Genomic DNA, 24780 nt, shown 5'->3' with positions numbered 1-24780 from the left:
AGGTAATTTATTTAGTTAGTAATTTGTCTGTTTATTCATAACAGCAAACAGAACCAATAAATAGAAAAACAGTAAATAATGGCATCTCCAATCAATAGCAAATATTTTTAGTGAAGTTTATCTTCTAGTGGGATAAGATAAACAAATGGGCTACTAAGTAATAGACTGAAGTGTTACTTGCTCAGTCATGTACAACTCTGCAGTTCCATGGACTGTAGCCCACCAGGCTCCTCTGTCCATGAAATTCTCCAGGCAAGAATATTGGAGTGGGTTGCCATTCCCTTTTCCAGAGGATCTTCCTGACCCAGGGATCGAACCCAGGTCTCCTGCATTGCAGGCGGATTCTTTAAACCATCAGAGACACCAGGGAAGCCCAAGTAATAGACTAGAGAAGAGCTATAAAAAGTTTCTATAATTTTATATAACTGTAAATATTTTGCATCTTTAAACATAAAAATCTTCCAGCAGTTTGTTGCCAAAGGGATAAACTGAAATGGACCCTGTTTATCTCGGGAGGATTATGCAGTTGTCCGTGTTAAAAGAAGCAAGTGACAAGCTTTAGGTCCAGTTCTTATTTGAGACCCCATTGAGAGGAGCGGGTGAATACACGCTCTATGCCATACGAAGAATGAAGAGAAAATTCTAGAGTTTATTTAAAATTAGAAAGTAATGATTCTTGAAATCTTGGAACCTACTTATATTCAGATTATTAGCACAACTGAAAATTGAGAAAATTATTATTTTTAAGATTAAATATTCTTTAGGATATGAAAGACAGTTTAGGACTTACACTTTTAGGGAAAATAATTGGAATAATTTTTGGATGACTTAACAAATAGTTTGGTCTTTTTTAAAAACACTCATCTTGGTAAAGCCTGGTACATTATGAGTTCAGATTATGATTCCAACTTGACAGCATTTTGAACTTTATATATTTTATATTCTGCTAACTGACATAGTTTCTAGAGTCATTCTCTCTCTTGGCAAATTATGATTGGGACAAACTAAAACTCTAGTTTGGCAATAAACCTGGAAGAGGAGTTTCATTCTGTTTATGACTTGCTGTGTTTTCTTGGAGAAATTACATAATCACATAATCACTCTTACCTTATCATTTAAAAAAATGTTGAGGTTAAAATGTAAATCTAAGTTTAGTTAGATCAGTTTCGTCCAATTTTTTCCCCCAAAGCCTCCTTTTTATTATTTATGTTACACAGAACTCAAATTTAATGAAAATTTCTGTGGAAGAAATAAATTGCATTTATAATGAGTAAGCCAGGAGTAATTTCTCTCTCCATGAATAAAAATACTCCTGAAGTATTCAAACAGAGTTAGCCCATTATACCATTCTAAGCTGATATTACATCCACAAGTACAAAATCTCAACTTTTTAACTTCCCATGCAGCATTATTTCAGACAAATGTAGAATTTATTTTAGCTTTAAAATATTAGAAATATCGCTTGTAGCTTCATTTTTAACTTGATGTATCCTTAGTAATATAGGAAAATTCTTTATAGAAGTCTCTATTTTATTTAGAAAGATTTTTTCCTGGTTCAAGAAAATATATGTTTTGTATAGTGTACATTTTGAAAAGTTTTAGTTAGTTTCACATACTTGTATATTTACTTGTTTAGCTATGACCTCAAAGTGTGTGAAAGGCTTATCTGAAATATGATGTGACTTTATAAATAGAATTTTTTGATACTTTAGTATCATATCTTTACTTGGAGCAAGATGGATAAATTCCCTCTATAAAAATCAAGAGATGATGGGATTTTGGTACCTGAAAGTCCAGAGGTAGAAACTAGAATATTTAAAGTACAGGAAGACCTGTCAGCTACCAAAAAGAGCCAGAATTAGTCTTCAGACACCATCAAGTCAAAAAATGAAAACATAGATTTTACTGGGGCAAAATAATGTAAAATTAATATGAAAACCTCTTTTTCACGAAATGTTAACAGATTTAATTAATTTTTATCTATTATATTGCATTTGCTTTAAAAGATATTTTGAAATCATACTTTGGAATTTATAAAGTTTGGTTACCTTATAAGTTCAAATTTCTCTACACTTGAGCAGATTCTCATGATTGCTAAGGCCGATTTGGAAATGTGCCAGCTTGTATGCAGTCTGTTATTAATATAAACTTCAGGCATTTTTACAAAATTTACATACTTTAGACAAAGAAATTTAAAACAATGATTAATATTAATGGCAAAAGCTTTGGTTCTTATAATTCTATAGCATCAGATATTTGACAGACTTTTTGTTTTATTATATTTTATCTGCCCAAAAGAAATTTTAGTGCTAAATCTTTAGGATTAGAGACTTATCTTGTCATTGTCCTTCTTAAGCTTTAATTCCATTGATAAATTCCCTTGAAGAAAAAATTTCTATCCATTATGTCATCCATTATTAATGATTAGTCATCATCCCAAATTGTTATTTTTGTTGTTGTTGTTAAAATGCAGCTATTGTTAAGTTTCTTATTTACTACTCTTTAATTCATATCATTCACATACACCTCTACTTCCCAGGGCCTAACTTTCTTATATAATTTATATGGCTTTCATTTTCAGATCACATCTTCATATTCCTCTCTACAGTGTACACCTAAACTCTAGTTATTTGATTTCTTAATACTAGGCATGTTTTATCTCAAACATCTTGTATTTTTTTTTTCTTTCGGCAGTGACTTGTCTGGTTGTTTTATATTCTAAAGGACGTTGATTATTTACTTTTTCAGTTTCCCACAGCTAACCTTGAATTAACAGTCATCCCAATTAAAATAGCCCACAGCTTATTATTATGCAGATTACTAATATTTAATAACAAGGTATCATGAGTTCTGATGAAAGTTGATTTTGAGGGTATATAAAGGTTAAAATATAATAATCACAACCAATTGGTGGTATCCAATTTATATTAGACACTGGTTATTTACTTACACTCCAGAAATGTGATTTTTGTGCAGATGGTTGGATAATTGTTTGAATTTGCCACTTCTTCATTATCTAAGAATTTGCTACTTCTTCATTATCTAAGGAATTTACATAATTCCAAAGTGTATCAGATGGTAAGATAATCATTATTCAAATTTGTATAACCACAAACAACTATTGATTGAATATTTTTCAGAATTATTTGAAATAGTTTATTGATAGATTTATTGACCTATTAATCCTGAAAAAAGCTTATTTGCCTCTTAAACACAAGTCTGTGGGCCCAATTTCTGGTTTGTTATTTTAGGCAAAATCAATTCAAAAAGTATACCCAAATATATATTTTAAGAAGTATTACCCAAATAGATTTTATCTAATGTGTTGCATATTTAATTTTATATAACACGGGAATTATAACATCCCCAAATTATATAAATGTCATTCTAAGTTTTATAACAATATTTTTCTTCTCCTTCAATCCCTTACGCATCCTCAGCTCCAGGAAAAGTGGTGAATCTCACCGTCGAGGCCTTTAACTATTCAGCAGTAAACCTGATTTGGTATTTACCTCGGCAACCAAATGGCAAAATTACCAGCTTCAAGATTAGTGTTAAGCATGCCAGAAGTGGGATAGTTGTGAGGGATGTTTCAATCAGAGTAGAGGACATTTTGACTGGGAAGCTGCCAGAATGTAATGTAAGTCTCCTGGAACATTTTCTATGTCTCACAAATTTTAGGTAAATTACATTTTGAAACTCCTGGCATCTGGATACTATGTATTTTACCAAAATGATTATTAGCTATTTGATTACTTATAGTATTGTATTATACACACTTGACTATAGTCAAGGTAAAATAAGAGAAGAGTTTCAGAATTCAACAGTGAGATATAAAACATCCCTTAGGGAGCTCTGGAAAGACTTGATAGGTATAGCATTTGTGATAGGCCTTGGAATAAGTAGGTGATTGCATGAGGGTGGAGGATACTTTGTAAGCCTTAAAGTAGGAAAGCATAGGATATCACTAGGAAAAAGAGAATACTTCCATGTGACAGGATAGGAAGGGAACAAAATAGTAAAGTTTAAATTTGTGGAATTAGATTGTTTTTGTTGTATATTATCTTTAGTGAAGAATTTGTTACTACTCTAAGCACTGATGTGAAATCCTTGGAAGTACTGTAATTATGCTTTTTAAAATTAATTTGGTGATCACTGTGATACTATTGATGAAAAGACAAGCAAAATTACTTTAAAAAATGCTTTAAGTTAATGGAAGTCACAAATATTTTTAATTTAGATATATTTCTAATGTACATAAACACATACCCACACGTTCTTTTGATGTTATCTTTTGAATATTTATGGGGAAAAATGATCATAATAGTAAGACAGTGATGTATGTTTGAAATTTCACCAAAGGGAAAAAAATTTATCTTTTTGGCTCTTAAATTTTTACTGTAGATTTAAACATTTTTTGATAATCATTTTGCTATAGTTATACCTTTATTCAGAGTCACATGAAATCCTATTCATAAGAAAGAATAAGGTATAAATAAATATATTCTATTCTGAAACTGTGGACAGTGGTATTAACCGTGTAACTGTAGATATGGGTATAAACGGGTATAATTAAAATCTAGCAGATTTATCTGTAGCTATAATGAGTAGTACACGCACAAAATATTTGTAGTATAAAGAAAACAATGAATCACACTTATCTTTACCAAGTGATACATTATTTTCCCATTTATGCTTGTTTTATTCACTAGGAGAATAATGAATCTTTTCTATGGAGTACAACCAGCCCTCCGCCAACCCTGGGGAGAGTCACGCCTCCACCACGTACGACGTATTCATCCAGCACGTTGTCACAGAGTAAGATTAGCTCTGTGTGGAAAGAGCCTATCAGTTTTGTAGTGACACATTTGAGACCTTACACGACGTATCTTTTTGAAGTTTCTGCTGTTACAACTGAAGCAGGTTATATTGATAGTACGATTGTCAGAACACCGGAATCAGGTATGGGGTTTTTTTTTTTTGGTAGGAAAAAAAGTTAAATTATTCATAGAATAATCTTTCTTTCTTTTTGTTTTATTCATGGAGATCTTTTTGTTAAAGATCTTCCTTCTCTTTCAGTACCTTTTCTCTCCCTAATAACAGATAATAGGCAAGCCATTTGGAGTATCTTCAATTTCAATACTCTTTTAAGATACTGACATAAGCCTCTAAAAGAAGAAAGGAGATTTGAAAGAAAAGATTCTTGAGCTAATAGCCATGCTCCTAAGACCAGCTCTTATCATTCTGTGACCTCAGGAATTTTTAATAATTGCCTCTGTTCGTCTACATTTTACATTATCATCTAATGATGACTTCTCTCACTGATATTGCTGTTACCAGATGTGGAGATAACACCTGCAGTAGCAGAGATATCATGTGATTAACATTCAGGATCAGATAAAAACAGTAGTTAGAAAATGCCTACCTACCTGTATCTTCTCTGTACTGCAGTTTCTTTATGTGATGAATGGAGACATCTTCATTGTGCATATGGTGTTAGTACTAAACGTGCATTATTAGATATTACTACTACTAAATTATAAATACATACTTCTAGGTATAGTATTTGTACATTTAATTATATTATGTAGGCTGTGCTGTGCTTAGTGGCCCAGTTGTGTCCGACTCTTTGCAACCCCGTGGACTGTAGCCCGCCAGGCTCCTCTGCCCATGGGGATTCTCCAGACAAGAATACTGGAGTGGGTTGCCATGCCCTCCTCCAGGGAATCTTCCCAACCCAGGTCTCCCACATTGTGGGTGGATTCTTTACCGTCTGAGCCACCAAAGAAGCTGAAGAATACTGGCGTGGGTAGCCTATCCTTTCTCGAGGGGATTTTCCTGACCCAGGGGTGGAACTGGGGCCTCCTGCATTGCAAGCGATCTTACCAGCTGAGATACTGTTATGTCACTGTATTACACACTACAAGACAAAATATATAGTAGCAGACATTCAGTTATGATTGATAATTTTTAGGTTACTGGGCGTTATTCCTGGTAGGGTAATTTCACTAAAGCATAGTGTTTTTTTCTGATGACTTCAGTGTTCCGTCTTATCATTTCATTACCTGTAAGTGTGAAGGTTTTTTACCTTGATTTAAATAAAAATCTCTGAATAAGACCATTTCCTCTTCCATACTCCTTACTTCTTATTAAGAAAAAAAGAAATAATTTCATGAGAATCACACAAAGTGAAATTTGGTTGACAAGAAGTTTATTTTTAAAAATATTTGGAATGTTTTGTTTCAATTAAAGATGTTTTAAAATATTAGATACATGTATGAAAAATAGACCTCAATGGACATGAATTGGAGCAAACTCCAGAAGATAGTGAAGGACAGGGAAGCCTGGCGTGCTCCAGTCCATGGGGTCGCAAAGAGTCCAATATGACTGAGTGATTGAACAACAACAAATTAAAAACAGACTTTTAAACATCATTATTATTTTTATGTCACCAATATTACATTGGAATGTAGGTTATAAATTTCCTTTCAGAACCAGGTACAGATATTGATAGAAAAAGTAAAATCACTGCCAGTGTATTCCGAAGGCTGAGTTACTACTTTGGCCCTTCCCTCTGTGTACAGCAGAGGGAAAGTGTTTATCAAGCCAGATGCTCAGGGCTTATTGATGCAATACATATTAATATATATGCTTCAGGACAACGTAACTGTACAAAGAATTGCATAGCAATGAAACACCCTGTGCAGTCATGTACAACATTAAATAAAAATAGTAATGGTTACAAATAAGGAGTTTAATGATCCACCATTTATTTGCATTCTTCAATTATAGCCTATTTTTTCTTTAAGTTGAAAAAATGCTTTGATGTGTGATATTTTATTTTTCTCTGATTTTGTATTTTCTGTATGTAATAAGGTGCTTTTAATTCATTTTTTCCCTATAATTTTAGTGCCTGAAGGACCACCACAAAACTGTTTAACAGGCAACATTACAGGGAAGTCCTTTGCAATATCATGGGACCCACCAACTGTAGTAACAGGAAAATTTAGTTACAGAGTTGAATTATATGGACCATCAGGTAAGTCTTAATCAATTTTATGTTTATCTTTTGGAGTAAGAATTGTATAAAATATTTTACTATTTTCAAACTTTTTAAAAAGTACTGAACTATTTTTAAAAGACCCCTAGCAATGTTGAAACTCTTAAAACTTTTGTTTAAAGTTGTAAATAAGGATGGTAAAGCCTTGTCCATGTTCCATATTTCATGACAAAGGGCTGAAAGAATGAGAGAGAATCCTTCAAGAAGAGAAACATTAGAAGAGATACATTTTTTCAAATATTTGATCAGGAGGACCTTGACTTGCTCTGATTGCAAATGTATTTATGAAGAAAAATGGGCTTCAGTTATATTAAATCAGATTTCTGCTTAGAACAGAGAAACCATTTCAAGTAATTGGAGGTCTCTAAAAATAATATGAGCAACTTTATAGTGTAGTGAGGTCACATCTTTATGAAGAAGCAAGAGTTGGACATCTACTTGTCAAATATTTTGAGGGCTTCAAAAACTATACTAGTGGAAGTTGAGTAAGCTCTATAATTCTTAATCCAAGATTTTATGGTTCTATGAAAGAAATTTATTTCAAATAGTAATGCAATAACATAAACACATATATTGCCATTTATTTGAAAGAATGGAAAAATAGACAAAGGTCCAAATTAATCATTTTGAAATTTCTAGGACTCTGTCATGAATCACACGAGTAACCTTTATTTCTCATCCCTGAGTACCTTCAGTTCAGTTCAGTTGTTCAGTCGTGTCTGACTCTGTGATCTCATGGACTGCAGCACGCCAGGCCTCCCTGTCCATCACCAACTCATGAGTTTACTCAAACTCATGTCCATTGAGTCAGTGATGCCATCCAACCAAGAAGGGGGAAAAGCTATTCAGAAATAAAGTTGAGGATTTAAGGAATTTTGATGATGGCCCAGTTAAGAAATTTTGCTCAGAAACTAAACTACAGAACATTTCTAAATATCTTTTTCAATTTGAGTATGAAACACTGTCACTGTTTTTATATTGGTAAAACCTTAACATATCCCTTTAAAATATGCCAAAAAATAACATGGCAGTTCAATAGGGCTTTATATTAATATAAAAGTAATTTAAAACATGAAATATTTCTGTTTTTTTCCATCTTGGTAAAATTGACACCAGTGTAATTCTAAGCTAAATGTTTAACATATATTCACTTTTAAAATTGTAATAGTGAATGTCAGTGCATAGGTTAACACTTCAGTCCCTCTATACTTAATGTAAGAATGATTACATGCCTAAAGAATTCATAATCCACAGTTATGTTTTGCTTTTGGTAGGTCGGATTTTAGATAACAGCACTAAGGACCTTAAGTTTGCATTCACTAATCTAACACCATTTACGGCATATGACGTTTATGTTGCGGCTGAAACCAGTGCAGGGATTGGACCTAAGTCAAATATCTCAGTATTCACTCCTCCAGAAGGTAAGATCATCTCTAGTGTGGGAATGAGAACTTTACTGAATCCGTTAAACGTTGCATTAGAAGCTATTTGATATTTATCTAATTCATGTTATTTCCTTATCAGATAACTACCTAGTACATTCTGAATATGTGTTCCTCAGAACACTATACCCATAGCAGGCCTCGTGATAAGATGGATCAAAGATCAAGTGAACATCACAGCAGACATTGCCTGCTGTGTCAGCCTGCACCTTCACAATGAGTACTACTGACAAAATCTCAAGACTAAATACATTTAACATGGCTTAAACCCCATTATTTATTGTATATTCTGTTTTTCCACAAAATAATGTTCAGAGAAATCCATATATCCCACAGTGCCTATGGTGGTGTTGCCCTCAGTCACTGAGTCGTGTCCAGCTCTTTGCGACCCCATGGATTGCAGCTTCTCTGTCCTATACTGTCTCCCAGGGTTTGCTCAAATTCATGTCTGTTGAGTCGGTGATGCTATTTCTAATGAAAAGAATACTCTAAGCAATTGAGGATTCCTGGAAGGTACATAATATAAATTTACCAGAATGGACAAATTATTTTCTAAATTTCTCCTGAAGAAACTTGTTATTTGTATATGTTAAATACCACAGTCTAAGGCTTACTGTAGTGTTTAAAACATCTTACCATGCCATTTCACAACCTGTTTTCTGGGCCCACACCCAATTTGCTCAATGCCTTTATATATTGTACTTGTTTAGGAGAATTCAACAATTTTTTTTTTTACAATCACACTAACACTTGATAAAACAGATTTTGTTTATGTGATAGCTAACATTCAGTTAAGTTGTGAGTTAAACACGTGTGCACACGAACACACACATACACACACACAAACAAGGTTGGGCATACCTTCATCAGATAAATCATTCAAGTGTTTGACCATGAGAGGGCAGCAATTATTAGGGAATTTTGTACTTCTCCCCCACTTCAAAGAATGACCCTTGAGAATATTTTGCTATTGAAAGAATGTAAAATTTGTTACATCGATTTCAAATGAAAATAGTAATGTGTACATGGTTTCAATACACAGATTAAAGAGAAGCACCATATATAAAATAAAAAATAATAAAGTATTTTAATGTTTTTCATACCAAAATTTCTCTTTTGCATGTATAGCAGAAGAGTCTTAGCATGTATGGCTTCTCCCTTAGACCTGAAATTTCTCCACTTCTACCTAAACCTGCTCTTAGGAATTTTCAAGAAATCTAGACAGATTTATGTATGCTTGCCAAACCCAAGATGCCAGCAACGTGGCCTTTATCAGACTTAGAGCCCTTGAATCTGGTCTTTTCTCAACCAACCCAATTGACCAATTTCTATTCTCATGTTGTACAATTAAATAAATTCAATCTTATTTCAAATCAAGCTGATTTTGGTGCTCCTAACCTGAATCCACAATTTAAAATGATTTTTTTATTATCATCATTCTTGGCCTACAGCATTTAACCAAAACAGGGAACTAGATAATATAATGTGTGTGTGTGTGTTAGATGTCAAGTCATGTCCAATTCTATGCAACCCCAAGGACTGTAGCCCACCAGGATCCTGTGTCCATGGGATTTCCCAGGCAGGAATACTGGAGTGGGTTGCCATTCCTTTCTCCAGGGGATCTTCCTGACCCAGGGACTGAACCTGAGTCTCCTGCATTGCAGGCAGATTCTTTGCTACCTGAGCCACCAGGTAAGCCCAGATAATACACTGCCACATACAATTCCATTTTATTTAGGATATCACTTAAACATTTATTTCTCTTTTTTATGTCTTTATTTTTTAATTTACAAAATGATATAATATTTAAGGACACTGTTCAACGTACTTCACATGGGTTGTTTTTGATGCCAAGTTATTTTGAATAGATGACTCTATTTGCCCTGTATAGCCAATGATTTGCCTCAGTTTTGTCTTACTGCCTCCTGAACTGCTCATCACCTGCTCACCACATCCAAGTGGCTCTCAGAACCCACTGGGAACTAAGGTGGACTTCATTGCTGTAAGGGAAAGCATGGCATGGTTCTTTCCTCTGCATGCCTGCTTCCTCTGTGCAGTTCTCAAGGAATAGTTCAGGCAAAGGGGTCTCAGTGAAATACTGGGGCAAACGCAGTGAATGTAGATTCTGACACACTAATTAATCCTGGTCCCACTGATTAAAAATTTGCGGTAAAGGAATCTTTAAGCTGTATGAGAACAATCAAATACCTCATTAGAACATACACACTTTGAGTTATAACTGATACTTTAATTTTCTAGTATTCTTTTTATTCATTAACAGGTTCTTCGTATTCTAATTACTCAATTTTCCTCTTCATATTTAAAAAATAGTCTGTAGTCTAATTAGGAAATCAGTTAGGGCCAGCTTTTAAATTAATATATTTTAAAGCAACCAAGGTTCTAACAAATCTCCAGATATTCATAGAAAAATATTTAATTTATTTCTTATAGAAAATACGTGTTATCACATTATAACAAGGCTGATTTCATTAATACTGAGAATGATATGGTCCATTGTCTATCAAAGAAAATCAACATGATGTTGTGAAAGCAGTTATCCTATGTTTTTCATAATGTTTCTGCATATCCCTTAATATTTTACTGAGCAGATTTCTACTTAGGCATGAAGAGATGGTTTTGGAAAAAATGATGATAATTTCCAATGTTACAAAATATCATAGCTGCCATTCCAAAATGAAACAATCTGCTGAATATAGCATTGACAACAGATTTTTGCTTGTTATTTTTACGTGGGTTAAAAAAATCTTAAGTAAATTTTGCTGCTTCAAAATCCCCTAAATCTTCTCTCTGACTAGTGTCAAATATCTTTTAAGGAAGTTTACATCATGTCTTAAAAGCAAAAAAAGTATTGAAATCCATCTTTGCTCCCCCATAAATAGACTATTGAAGTGAAAACTTGTCCTCAGTAATTTCGATTTGCTATTTTCTGCAAATAGTAGTAACATCTTTGTAGGGAGATCACTGAGAAAGTGTCAACTTTGTATTTTTCAGGATTCTCCATGATTTTTATTTTTCAAATTTTCAGATTCAGTAGATTTTTACAAAATTCACTTCCAATGGAAGTTTAATTTGCTAGATAAGGGCAAAAATTATTTTAATGTATTTTCTTTACCCTAGTGCCATTTGTCTCCATTGTTTCCTAGGAGTTGTTTTTTTAATTGGAGGATAATTACCGTACAAAATTAATATGGTTTTTGCCATACATCTACATAAATAACCCACAGGTATACTCCTAGTCATTTGGAATATATATATATATATTTTTTTTTTTACCAATTATATATATATATACCCTGTTTCCTGTTTATTAGTAAAATTTATAGATGTATTGACCTGAGAATGATTCATAGGTCATCCTCATAGACAACACCTTCAGAATTAATGCTGAACCATGAATAATTGCCTTGTGTGTTTGATTTTCTTTAGTTAATTTGGTATCAATATTAAAGGAGTTTGATCTAATCCACACTTCTCTGGTTTCCCCATAAGAATTTGTGGTGTAACATATCGAATGTCTTTCCAAAGACAAGATACAATGCTGTCTCCTTCATTTCCTTTATCCCCTAAGCTTTTTCTTCTTTCATAAAAAAGAGATTGCCTTACAGTTGTTCTTACAAAAGTTTGGGGTACATTTTTAGGGTAATAGAGAACCACTTAACTTTGGATTGTGATTGTTAGGCATTAGTGTTATGGGGCAATACTTATTAAGTTATATTGAAAACTATAAATTAGAAGGTAAACAATGTCTATTATTTTTAGGTTTGGCTAACAGAATAAGAGACAGTACAACTTAAATATACTGTAGCGGGTAATTTTTGTTGCATCAAATGGTACTGACCATTTCAGTTATTTTATAGTAGGTGGGGTTTAGTTATCTGATGACTCTGATCAATATAGTTATTAAACTGACTTCTTCAGTTGAGATTCTGCATGAGATCAAATTAGGTGGGAAAATGCCAGATCTCTTCTTTGATTTATATTATGCAGAACTGACTAAGACTTCATCTACATAGCACCCCAAAAATGTCAAAGAAAGGTGGAATGGAGCTTTGCCATTTAAATAGCTGTGTTGTTTTCATACTCTATGGTTAATTGGAAAGGTTCTCTACTCTTGAATGATGTAAATATGATAAATATGAAAGAAACATAAGTTTAGCAACAATGTATGGTAATGAAATAAAACTTATATAAGAGGCGACCTATGCAAAGGCTTTTCATCTGTCTTCTTCTTCCCTCTATCCTTAAGTGCCTAGAACAGTGACCATATGATGAATCCTCAGTCTGTTGAATGACAAATGAATAAATCATTTATTGTGGGGCCTGGTGGGCTGCAGTCCATGAGGTCGCTAAGAGTCGGACACGACTGAGTGACTTCACTTTCACTTTTCACATTCATGCATTGGAGAAGGAAATGGCAACCCACTCCAGTGTTCTTGCCTGGAGAATCCCAGGGACGGGGGAGCCTGGTGGGCTGCCGTCGATGGGGTCACACGGAGTCGGACACGACTGAAGCGACTTAGCAGCAGCAGCAGTTTAGAAGTCTTCCTCCATCTTTCAAAGATTAAATTGTTTTTCCTTCAGATTAGAATACCTGTGGGGAAATCAAGGTAAAGAATTATCCTTCTGTACAGAGATACACCGAAATGTTTTTAGCAAAGGAGATTGAAAGAATTGACAAGTTATGAGTGTACCCATGTAATATTTATCTCTTAATTCTGAGCACAGGTTTTACCCATACTGGACTCTGGAGACTTGACTGCAATAATCAAATAATAGGCTTCTAATCCAGAGTTCAGCTACCTAGTCATTCACTAGTCAACAAACATTTAGAAATATTTACACTATTAAAATATCTAAGGAGTTTTTTTTTGTACTGATTACTTTATAGAGACCAAAAAACCCAACTCTTAATCTCTAAGATGAAGTACTGCATGATTATGCTAACTTCATGTTTAATTTAAGCTTAACTAGGTTCATTAATTATAAATAATATTTATGGGAGTTATGGCATTAATTCCTTTCTGTTACCTTAAAGAAGAATAGAATCATTCTTCATTTGTATTTTACCCTTAATATATCTTTCTTCCAACTGGAGTTTGCTAAATCTGTGAAATAGTTTACCTTAGGGAAATAAATTTAATGTATGACCATATCCTAATCATAAAGAACAGTATTTTTATGTCACATCTTCTCTTTCTTCAGCCAACATAAAGTCTTTTGAACCATTTATTCCTTATTGTAATCTTGTATAGTGATAGGAAAGATTTAATGACACCCATTTTATAGATAGGGAGACTAAATGTGGAGGGAAGAATTGGCTATTTATAATCACACAATGAAATATAAACTAAAAGTGGACAAGTGCCCAAAGTAGAATTTTTCTTGGTTGATTGGTCCTGTTGCACTGGGAGGTTTCCTAGTAGTTGCTCTTGATGGCATACATACATTTATTTTATGTATTTATTTAGTAATTTGATGCTTTTATTCATTACAAAATGATCACCACTTGGTGACTTTCTAACGAATTTAAGTAGTTGGTACCTTATCTAAAACCAATTGTTTTTCCTTCTTTTTCATTACTTCTGCAAAGAGTAAGGGCATCTGAAATTTGAGATTCACAAAATTTATAAAATCAGCAGACAAAAATCAATTAATTTTTCAAACAAATTAAAAATTGTCTAAGAGAGTTTACCAGCTACATGTAATTGCATTCAGAGCATTTCAGATATTATCTTTGGGTAGGTAGATATTATCTTTTGTAAAGCCTTCAAGATTTCTACTGGGAATTCATCAGTCATAAACAACTTTCCCTGGAAAGTTATTTTTATAAATTAATTTGTTCTGAATAAATGTTACGGCATTTTGATTTGGGAAAATTATGTTACTCTGTTTCTTGTGTACATGTGGAGAGCAATGTATAGAAATTTAACATTAGTTATCTGTGTTTCTAAAGATCTGATGCAAATCCAATTGTTAATAAATTAGTAAATTGTTTTATTCTGTTTTCTAACAGAATTGCTTATATGTCTTCACTCGAGTTGACTTCAGGAACTTTTAGAAATTTGAGAATGTATTTTTAAAGTTCCCTCCTCTTCTCTTTTTTAGTTCCAGGTGCAGTATTTGATTTGCAGGTTGCAGAAGTAGAAGCCACAGAAATAAGAATTACTTGGAAGAAACCACGACAACCCAATGGAATCATTAACCAATATCGAGTGAGAGTATTAGTTTCTGAGACAAGAGTGATTTTAGAAGATACTCTGCTCATCGGAAAAGATGAGGTACTGCCCTTGAATTTCTTATTGTGTTGAGCGCAGATAACTTGGGAGATTTGCCAACATGCAAACATAAAATGTTTGACAAACTTCAAAGTACAAAGTGAAGTAAATTTAGCTATGCTGATAATCTAGCTCATCATATTTCAATTCAAGACATTTATTATTAGTTAAGTGCTATTATTCTTTTTCAGCATATGAAAAATGTTAATTGGGCAATTAAGTGGGATTAAAGGAACTTCCATAAGTGAATGTTATTATGGTAATAAAGTTAATGAATTGCTTGAAAACTCTTGTTAAAATTTAAATACTCCTCCTAAGGTTGTGCTTGCAATTTGGAATAGTTGCCAAAGAAAGACACAATAACTTTCATAACTGTTGCTGACAAATGGTTTTGTCCCCCTTAGTCTTAGGAAGCCAGATTTCTCAAAGCTACCTCATTTAAAAATAAGCAATATACATTTGACTAAAGAAATCAAATAAGAGATGAAATCATTTCATAAATATAAAATAAGAGGACAGTGTGTTTGCTTCTAGTCATACTGGAAGCCTTCTTTTCCCCCTTTGTTTCTATTTGAAAGTGTGTTGGCCAAAAAGTTTGTTTGGGATTTTCTGTAAGATGCTATAGAAAAACCCAAATGAACATTTTTGCCAACCCAATATAGGCAGCACTAATTTTTCCTTCACTGTCTTCATTTACCCCATCCAGACAGCTGTTCACCTGGGAAATCCTTCTGAGACTTTAAACTGATTGTATCCAGATATTGGTGGTTCCTGGGGCTCACAAAAAATACATCTATTGAAGACCAGTGAGTGTAGCACACACTGCAACTTGGAGGCCCTACCTGCTGGTTATTTAGCAATTAGGTTCCAGTTGTTTGGTCCAGAATCATTACTTTCTCTAGCTGTGCTCTTGTTTTTCTCCACGTATATTGTCCATTCTATTCCTAGTCCCAGACTTCCTCCATTTCTGATACCCACCTGAAAGTTATCTTCAGTTCAGTTCAGTTCAACCGCTCAGTCGTGTCCGACTCTTTGCGACCCCATGAATCGCAGCAAGCCAGGCCTCCCTGTCCATCACCAACTCCTGGAGTTCACTCAGACTCATGTCCATAGAGTGGGTGATGCCATCCAGCCATCTCATCCTGGGTCGTCCCCTTCTCCTCCTGCCCCCAATCCCTCCCAGCATCAGAGTCTTTTCCAATGAGTTAACTCTTCACATGAGGTGGCCAAAGTACTGGAGTTTCAGCTTTAGCATCATTCCTTCCAAAGAACACCCAGGACTGATCTCCTTCAGAATGGACTGGTTGGATCTCCTTGCAGTCCAAGGGACTCTCAAGAGTCTTCTCCAACATCACAGTTCAAACACATCAATTCTTCGGCACTCAGCCTTCTTCACAGTCCAACTCTCACATCCATACATGACCGCTGGAAAAACCATAGCCTTGACTAGATGGACCTTTGTTGGCAAAGTAATGTCTCTGCTTTTGAATATGCGATCTAGGTTGGTCACAACTTCCTCCCAAGGAGTAAGTGTCTTTTAATTTCATGGCTGCAGTCACCATCTGCAGTGGTTTTGGAGCCCCCCAAAATAAAGTCTGACAGTGTTTCCACTGTTTCCCCATCTATTTCCCATGAGGTGATGGGACCGGATGCCATGATCTTCGTTTTCTGAATGCTGAGCTTTAAGCCCACTTTTTCACTACTTTACTATGGGCTTAGTGCATTCTGGCCAACCAGGAGTCATTAGTACAAGTTGTTTGACCTCTGGCCCAGGGTTATATCTTAATCCAATGTTGACTCCATTCCTCTTGTGTAAAAGATGCTGAGTTATGCTTTCTCTGATACTTTAGTTGACAGCTCAGGCACAGGGACAAAGCTTAACCCTCTGCTCCTGCTGAGAAGGACTTAAGATAGATACTTTACTTTTTTAGGATTGTGTGGCAGGTCTCCCACTTCTGCTAATGACATCTATTGAATGATAAGCCACGCCTCTTTTTCTCTTGAAACTAAGATTCAGGAAAGACTTCTTGTAATATGATCCACAACCCCTGTGACATAATAGAGATCACATGAGCTTTGTATACAAATCTGGGTTTACATTCGTAATTTGGTCACTTAGTGTGTTTTACTGGAGAAGGCAATGGCACCCTACTCCAGTACTCTTGCCTGGAAACTCCCATGGATGGAGGAGCCTGGTAGGCTACCATACATGGGGTCATTAAGGGTCAGACACGACTGAGCGACTTCACTTTCACTTTTCACTTTCATGCATTGGAAAAGGAAATGGCAAGCCACGCCAGTGTTCTTGCCTGGAGAATCCCAGAGACGGGGGAGCCTGGTGGGCTGCCGTCTCACAGAGTTGGACACGACTGAAGCAACTTCGCAGCAGCAGCAGCAGCAGTGTGTTTTACAGCAGAGAGGTTAAGTGCATGAGACCAGAATGCTGGGTTTAAACCTTGGTTTTGCCCTTACTGATGGTTTAACCTTGGAAGAGTAGACCTGACCTCTCTGAACTTGCTTCCTCTTTAAGATAGGGACTCTAAGAGTCTGTATAACACTGAGTTGTTAGTGAGGATTTAATGGATTAATGTGTGAAGAGCTTAGAACTCCACCTGGTGTATGGTAAGTCTGGTGACCTGAATAATTGTGACCTGTTGTAATTATTAATCATGGCATTGGACCTTTCACCCTCATTGGGACACAGTATTAGTTTCCTTCAGTTTCAACAAAAGTAGACATTATACTTTATTTCTGTGGTTGTATATTTCTTCATTAGATCAGGCCCATTGTTGATATTTCTGCTTTCCTGTGTGGTTGGTGTTTGGGTTTGCCTTTCAGGAGGTTGGCGTGGGGAGACACATGTGACAGAAGCTCTGAGTCCCAATGAGCCAGTGTCCTACCCTGACTCTGCCTTTTCCTCGCTCTATGACCTTGAGTCAACTTTTGGAGACTTGCTGCCCTCATTTGTAAAGTTGAGCTTATATGCCTGCCTTCTATTGATGGGTATGATGAGGAATAAAGGAGATAACAGATAAAACCTCTGGCTTAGTATGTATCCTTTTCCTTGACCTTGGTGTAGGATAAGGAATTTTCTATTCACTCTTTAACTTCTCAGAATATAGCCTCCACACCGTATCCTAAGAATTTTTGAAATCCTTGAAGTCTCGATAGAAGTCACCAGTGACCTCCTACATGTTAAACAAGGCAGATATATGTTTTTAACTGTCCTCATCTTCCCTGTGTCCTCCAAAATCCATTCCTTTACCTCCACCTCTCCAGCTTTTGACACAACTGTTTTCTCCCTAGTACTTGCCTCCAATGTCATATACTGCAACTTTGCAAAAAAAGAAAAAAAATGTGGCCTTGTAGTATGAAAAATGACTAAATTAAGGAAGCTAGCTCTTTTACTGTTTTCTAACTCCTTCCTGATAAGGGTATTCCAGAGTGTCCTGTCTTCATACATGTTAGTTTCAGTCACTGCTTCCTATTTGCATGACTCTTTCACCTCGTTTTCCATGATGACTTTTCTGACACTCTGCATCCCTAATTACAATCATTTGTGGGGAAGTCCTGCCAGGACTCATCACATTTAAAGTCATCTACCCCCATAAAACAACAAAACCAGCATCTTTTTTGAGATAATAGGACTTGGTTCTTGATTGGAAGGAGGAGATGGACGATAGAAATCCTGGGACAATGATAGGGACCTATTAGTTTTCCTACGTGACAGAAGAAGAAAGTCTGTAAGGGTAATTGATACTTTTAATGATCAATAACAAGGTCAGGAGAAAGACTGAGCTGAAGCCCAGATACGAAATAACAGGCTTAGAATTCCCTGTCCCCTTAGATTGGTCACACCACAGATCTCTGATCTGAAAGTCATTGTTGAAGCATTTGGGAGGCTTTTGTGGCATTTTTATATGTCTGATGTCTCTCTTTTTGGATAATGGCACCATTATCTTGTCTTCGTGAAGGCTTAGAATCTTGGAATTACCTCTGATTTTGGTTATACTTAGCATTTAATAGCCACTCAATGTTAAGGCCAGTTCAAAGTGTAACCTTCATACCTCTCTATTCCATTCTTGTGTCCTCATTCCAGCTCAGGATTGCCTGAACTATTTTTGTTAGCTTACTACACTAGTAGTTTTCCATTGTATAACAGTTTGCCACAAGCTTAAAACAATTCACATTCTGTGGGTCAGGAATCCAGAGAGCTTGTGTAGGTTCCCTGCTTAGGGTCTCATAAGGCTTCAGTTAAAGGTCTTTCCTTCCTGTGTTCCCATATGGATGCTTAAGTGGGGAAGAATCTACTTCTTGGCTGACTTAGATTTTTGGCAGATTTAATTTCCTTTTGATTATAAAACTGAGGGCCTTGGATCCTTGCTGGCCCTTTGACTAGAGACTATCCTTAGCTCCAGCTCATAGGGGTCCCCCACAGTTTCTTGCCACAGAAATTTCCCAACATGGCCATCCACTTCATCAAGCCAGCAAGGACAGTCTGTATGATGTAACCATGGGAGTGACATCCCATTGCCTTTCCCTTAGTCCATTGGTTGGATGAAAATCACACTTCCCACGCTCAAGGAAGGGATTATACAAAAGCATGAACAGCAGGAGGTAGGGATGGTAGAAGGATCATGAGAGAGGCATTGCTCTGCAGTCTGTGGGTTACAATCCATCCTGATTAAAGTATTAATGCATTTAAACTATAAAAGTAAATAAAAAATGAGAATGGACTTGGAACATGAATAGGCATCTATTTTAGTAATTAATGCTTTCCTATTGTAGCAGAAAGTCAGTTGATACTGTCTAAAATAAGTGACTCTTTGCAACACCATGGACTATACAGTCCATGGATTCTCCAGGCCAGAATACTGGAGTGGGTAGCCTTTCCCTCCTCCAGGGGATCTTCCCAACCCAGAGATCAAAGCCAGGTCTCCCACATTGCAGGTGGATTCTTTACCAGCTGAGCCACAAGGGAAGCTTCAGTGACCCTTAATGGAAAAGTAGAACATATTATCTAGTGATTTTAGAAGTAACACCATAAGAACTGAAACAGAAGTGATTAAAGGCGTTGCTTCCAGCAAATATACAAATATTGAATCATTATGTTGCACAGTGGAAAGTAATTTGATGTTATATGTTGATTATATCTTAGTTAAAAATAAACAATTGATTTCAAAATCTCAAAAAAAAGTTTCTTCTAGAGAGTAAGACTCGCAGTTGGAAAGCTACAGACAGGAAAATATTATTTTCATTGAAAATCCTTCATCATCTCTTGTATTTTTAGCTACCTGCATACATCATGATGATGACATTTTTCAAAAAGTATTAAAATATAATCCTATGCTAGGTTTGCTCTGATATCATCACTCTTATTGAAATTTTTTCCAGTGACCTCTCATGACTTGTTTGTTTCTTAATAGACAGGAGTTATTTAAGCATGCTGAAATATGTATAGGATTTTACTCTCACTAAACACATATTTGAAAAAAAAAACACTGCAATTTTAATCTCAGGGTTTGAGGACTTTTATTTCAACTTCCAAGCTTATATATGAAGGTAATTAATAACATGTCTAATAAATGATTGGAAATCCAGCTTCTGCTAAATTATTTGATCAACTCTGACAGTAGGGTATCCACGACCATGTAATCAGCTCCTGTTCTACAAGCTTTAAACCATGCTTCTTTGTGGTCTCACAGGCATGCATTTATTAGGTAGCTATAAAGTTCCAGGCACTATGACAGGTCCAGAACATATATAAATAAGAAACTACCATGTTCTTTAACAGTTTTGAACTGAAGTATTTGTTCTCTAGTGTTTACCAGTTTATCCCATTTCTTCTCTCCAGACCCACATGGTAGCTTAGAGTAGCTTAGAGTCTGGGATTTGCAACCAGGGAAAGGTATTCCAGTCCTACCTCTGCTATGACTAGTTTTATGAACTGGAACAGCTGACTGTAAAATGGAGATGATAATACCTTTTTCTTTGGGATATAATTAAGTGATCACATGGGTAAAAATATTTATCACTGTACTTGACACAAAGTAGCTTTTTTCACTTTCATGCATTGGAGAAGGAAATGGCAACCCACTCCAGTGTTCTTGCCTGGAGAATCCCAGGGGCAGGGGAGCCTGGTGGGCTACCGTCTATGGGGTTGCACAGAGTCGGACACGACCAAAGCGACTTAGCAGCAGCAGCAGCTTTAATGTTGATGTCTCCATTAGTAGTAATAATATACAATGATTTAACTTTTTATCATTTGAAAATAATGGTCATGATTTCCCTAAGGCTTAATATCCTCAGTTTCTCATCAGTCATTCATATGATTGATTACTCTCCTGTGTATTTATTTTCCAGTTTATCAATGAACTTCTTTCTCAGCTGAACACTATATTCCACATATAGTTTGACTAAAGCCAAATTAAGCAGAATTATTTTCTCCTTTAGCATGAATTTTATGCTTCTATCAATGCAAAGAATAAAATTAATTTATTTGGGAGACTTATTCCACCTAGATGAAAATATAAAAAATCCTAAAGTCCACTCTTCATTAATTGCTCTCTAGTTGAATTTCACACTCAGATCTCATTCTGTACTTCTGTACTTGTTTTTCAGATCAAATCCTGAGGGATTTTCTCCTCAAAGACATCTTGCTATATAGTGTCACAAATTTCTGAGATTTTTATAGATATATCTTTTCATCCAACATATTTCTCAAGTATATAAATGTTTGTCAGTGGTGAACATAAGAACACAAGCCAAATGCTTGGCTAATGGCTCCAGAATGAGGCTGAGATCAAGACTCGAAAGTAGTATAGGAATTCTAGAGATGTTTACTTTATTGAGCATTAGGAACATAGACAGAATCAAGCCTTAAGGATTTGTCACCCAAATAAGTGCAGAATGATACAGTTTCCATTAAAAGTCTTCCAAACATATACTAATTATACAATTCTTGTTACCACTGGTTGAAAATCATGTTATAGTTTATAATAAAATATGGAAGCATTTCTTAAGAATAAGTCAACATTTTCATTAAACCAATTGAGTAGACTTCCAGAAAGTGTAAATTGATAGATACAGTAAAGTTTTTGAAAATACAGTCATGTTAGCTCTAATGAAGACTGTTACATGTAGAATCAGGTTGGTTTATTCAGGTGGATTAGGAACTGAACTCTGAAGACTTCTAATTCTTTCATATCAATTCCAAAGATTCCTAGGTAGCATATGAGAAGGCTTTCGTGTTGATGAATTGTGACATTGCCTGACTCAGTTGTTCTCGATTGAGGGCAGTTTTGCTCTCCAGGAGACATTTCGCGATCTCTGAAGTTTTCATTGTCACCACAGGGAATATGTTTCAAGTGGGTAGGGATCAGGGAGGCTGGTCCCTACAATGCCCTGCACAGCTCCCTATGACAAAGAAATTCTCAAACATGCAATGTCATTAGTGCTGGGGTTGAGAATACTAGACTAACTCAATGAGGCCAAACTTGTGGGAGTTGTGATAGGCCTTTATTTCCTTCTCTATCACTCATTTCCACTCCTATTTCTCAGCCACTTCTCATTACTTTCTTAAGTTCTGATTCTTTCCTATCATTTTTTCTTTAATTTTTATTTTTACTTTATTTTGCTTTACAATACTGCATTGGTTTTGCCATACATTGACATGAATCCGCCACGGGTGTACATGAGTTCCCAATCCTGAACCCCCCTCCCACCTCCCACCCCATATCATCTCTCTGGGTCATCCCCGTGCACCAGCCCCAAGCATCCTGGATCCTGTATTGAACATAGACTTGGCGATTCGTTTCTTACATGATAGTATACATGTTTCAATGCCATTTCAATGCCATCGAAACATGTATACTATCATTTTTCTTTAAATTATTTCTTTTTCATCCTTTGAAAAACCTAATCCCTGTTTTAAAGAGGCAAAGTGTGAGAAGTATTCACAACGTGACCCACTTGGTGATAATTAGAAACATCCTGGATTTTTTAAAAAACAAGTTCAAATTTATAAATACAAATCACTTATAGTTAAGGAGGATCCTACCAGTGTATTTGGAAGAAGTTCAGATAGTCAAAATTTCTGAGTCACCTCTTAGGCTGGAACAGTAATTTGTCAACAGAGATGCTTAACTTAGTTAATTGATGGGATACTATAGCGTAACTCTCAAAAATGTATCTGATGTTGGTATAAAATATTGTGAGATTTAACGCAAAATCATAGTTCAGGGGAAATTCTTTGTGTTACCCCCTTGTACCCTCTGTAGTGCTTTGCACACTGGCTTCTCAAAGTGTGGTTGATTGATAGTGGAAACAGCTGTGTGGTTCAGGCATAAACTATTGACTGGAATACCAGAGCATCTCTGAATTATGTGTTTGTGATTCATGCCTTCTCTGATTTCCCAGTGGAAGTAAAGTTGAAGTGTGCCTTGGAAGGTGGAAGATCTTTAGTTTGTTCCAAGTATGGTTCCTTACCCAGAGTGATTTATCATAATATTTTTGAAGTAAATATTACTGATATCTCCCTGATTTTCATCACAGTACTTCCCTGGCTAAAGAAATAAGATTTAGATAATTTTATCTTATAAATATAATTTGGAGAATTAAATATATCTTTGCATCTTTTCTTGATTTATTTCTCAGAAAAGTTAATATTCAAATGATCTGCCTTTGTAACTAGTTAAATAAGTAAGCAGCCTAAAAATTCCTTGCCTTCCTGATATTTTTCTGAGCATCTACTTTTAAAAAAAAATACTAAGTGCTTTATGTTCATAAGGAATTAAAAGCCTGTTTTGGGCTCAACTCAAAAAATAAAAGGTAGGTATATCAAAATTTATAAATAAAATCTATATTTTGAATTAATTAGAAATTCTGAGGTTGCAAGAACATTGATTTGGAAGGAATAGAGTGATCTTCTTTGAAAAAAATCTTCTAGAAAAAAAAGGGCTTGGAGATGAGTCTTGAAGAAATTGACCAAAAAAAGAGTAGTTCTTAAAACATTGTCTTTTTTCCCCCAATACTTCATTTTGGAAAATTTTGAACTGGTATAAATGAAAGAAAAAAGAGTATAATGTGTATCCATTAACCTATCACCTGGATTCTATAATTATCAACATGCTGTTTTTGTTGCCATCTCTCATTTTTGCTGTTGATGCAGGTGTATTTTAAAATAAATTCCAGAGTTCATATATTTTTGCTCTTACATGCCTAACTAAGTATGGATTCCTAAAAAATACTGAAATTCTAATTCATTATGTAATTCCATTATCACAATCAACACAATTATTAATATTGTCTTGGTATCATCTAAACCTAGATTATTTTCAGATTTTTTCATTTTGTCTCAATTTGTTATGCTGTGTGGAAAGAATGGAGAGAGTTCTCTTGTTGTCCTAACATAAAACTCTACTGTATATACTTGTAATATGCTCATGATGTTTTATTTCATGTCATTATTTGCTACTTTGGTGGACTTGATTCATGTGAGGTATATTACGGCATCTTGGAACAATCACAATTACCTAAAATATTCCTTAGACCCAGAGCTTTACGTAGGTCTGTCTTGAACTGTTTGAAAACTATTGCCATGTACTTTTGTTCATGTCTGTAACTTCATTCGATTATAAGTTATTATTATTGACATATACCCAGTAGGCATGCAGGCTGCTCATACCTGGTATACAAATGAGGACATATATTGGCAAAGCAAACACATTTTAATAGGGCAGTAGGCCTAGACAACTTATTATTGGGTGGTAAGCAGCTAAAATATTTTAGTCATGAAACTTTGCATGAGGATGGCTATTTTTTTTAACCATTTTTGAGTCAGAAATAAATTATTTCCTTTTTTGCACAATACAGTATGGAGTTTTAAGACACGGAATTGATCATAATGGGCTACAATGATGCAGCATTTTAATAGTTTCAGAATGAAAATTTGGAGTGTAAGGGAGACAGTAGTCATGGAAAT

General features: G+C 35.1%; 1 protein-coding gene across 1 annotated transcript in view; it reads left to right on the top strand.

Annotated features, from left to right (window-relative positions):
• The window catches only part of PTPRQ (protein tyrosine phosphatase receptor type Q), a 239820-nt gene that overhangs the window by 5347 nt on the left and 209693 nt on the right, over window positions 1-24780 (top strand). Inside the window, exons 5-9 of the mRNA XM_040234499.1 lie at window positions 3441-3640; window positions 4713-4962; window positions 6911-7039; window positions 8335-8481; window positions 14629-14801. Coding sequence (XP_040090433.1) covers window positions 3441-3640; window positions 4713-4962; window positions 6911-7039; window positions 8335-8481; window positions 14629-14801 — 899 coding nt within the window. The remainder of the gene's footprint in view (window positions 1-3440; window positions 3641-4712; window positions 4963-6910; window positions 7040-8334; window positions 8482-14628; window positions 14802-24780) is intronic.

This window comes from Oryx dammah, unplaced genomic scaffold (genome assembly GCF_014754425.2).
Source record: "Oryx dammah isolate SB20612 unplaced genomic scaffold, SCBI_Odam_1.1 HiC_scaffold_29, whole genome shotgun sequence".
Lineage (NCBI taxonomy): Eukaryota > Metazoa > Chordata > Mammalia > Artiodactyla > Bovidae > Oryx > Oryx dammah.
This window is presented reverse-complemented; position numbering and strand designations above follow the sequence as displayed.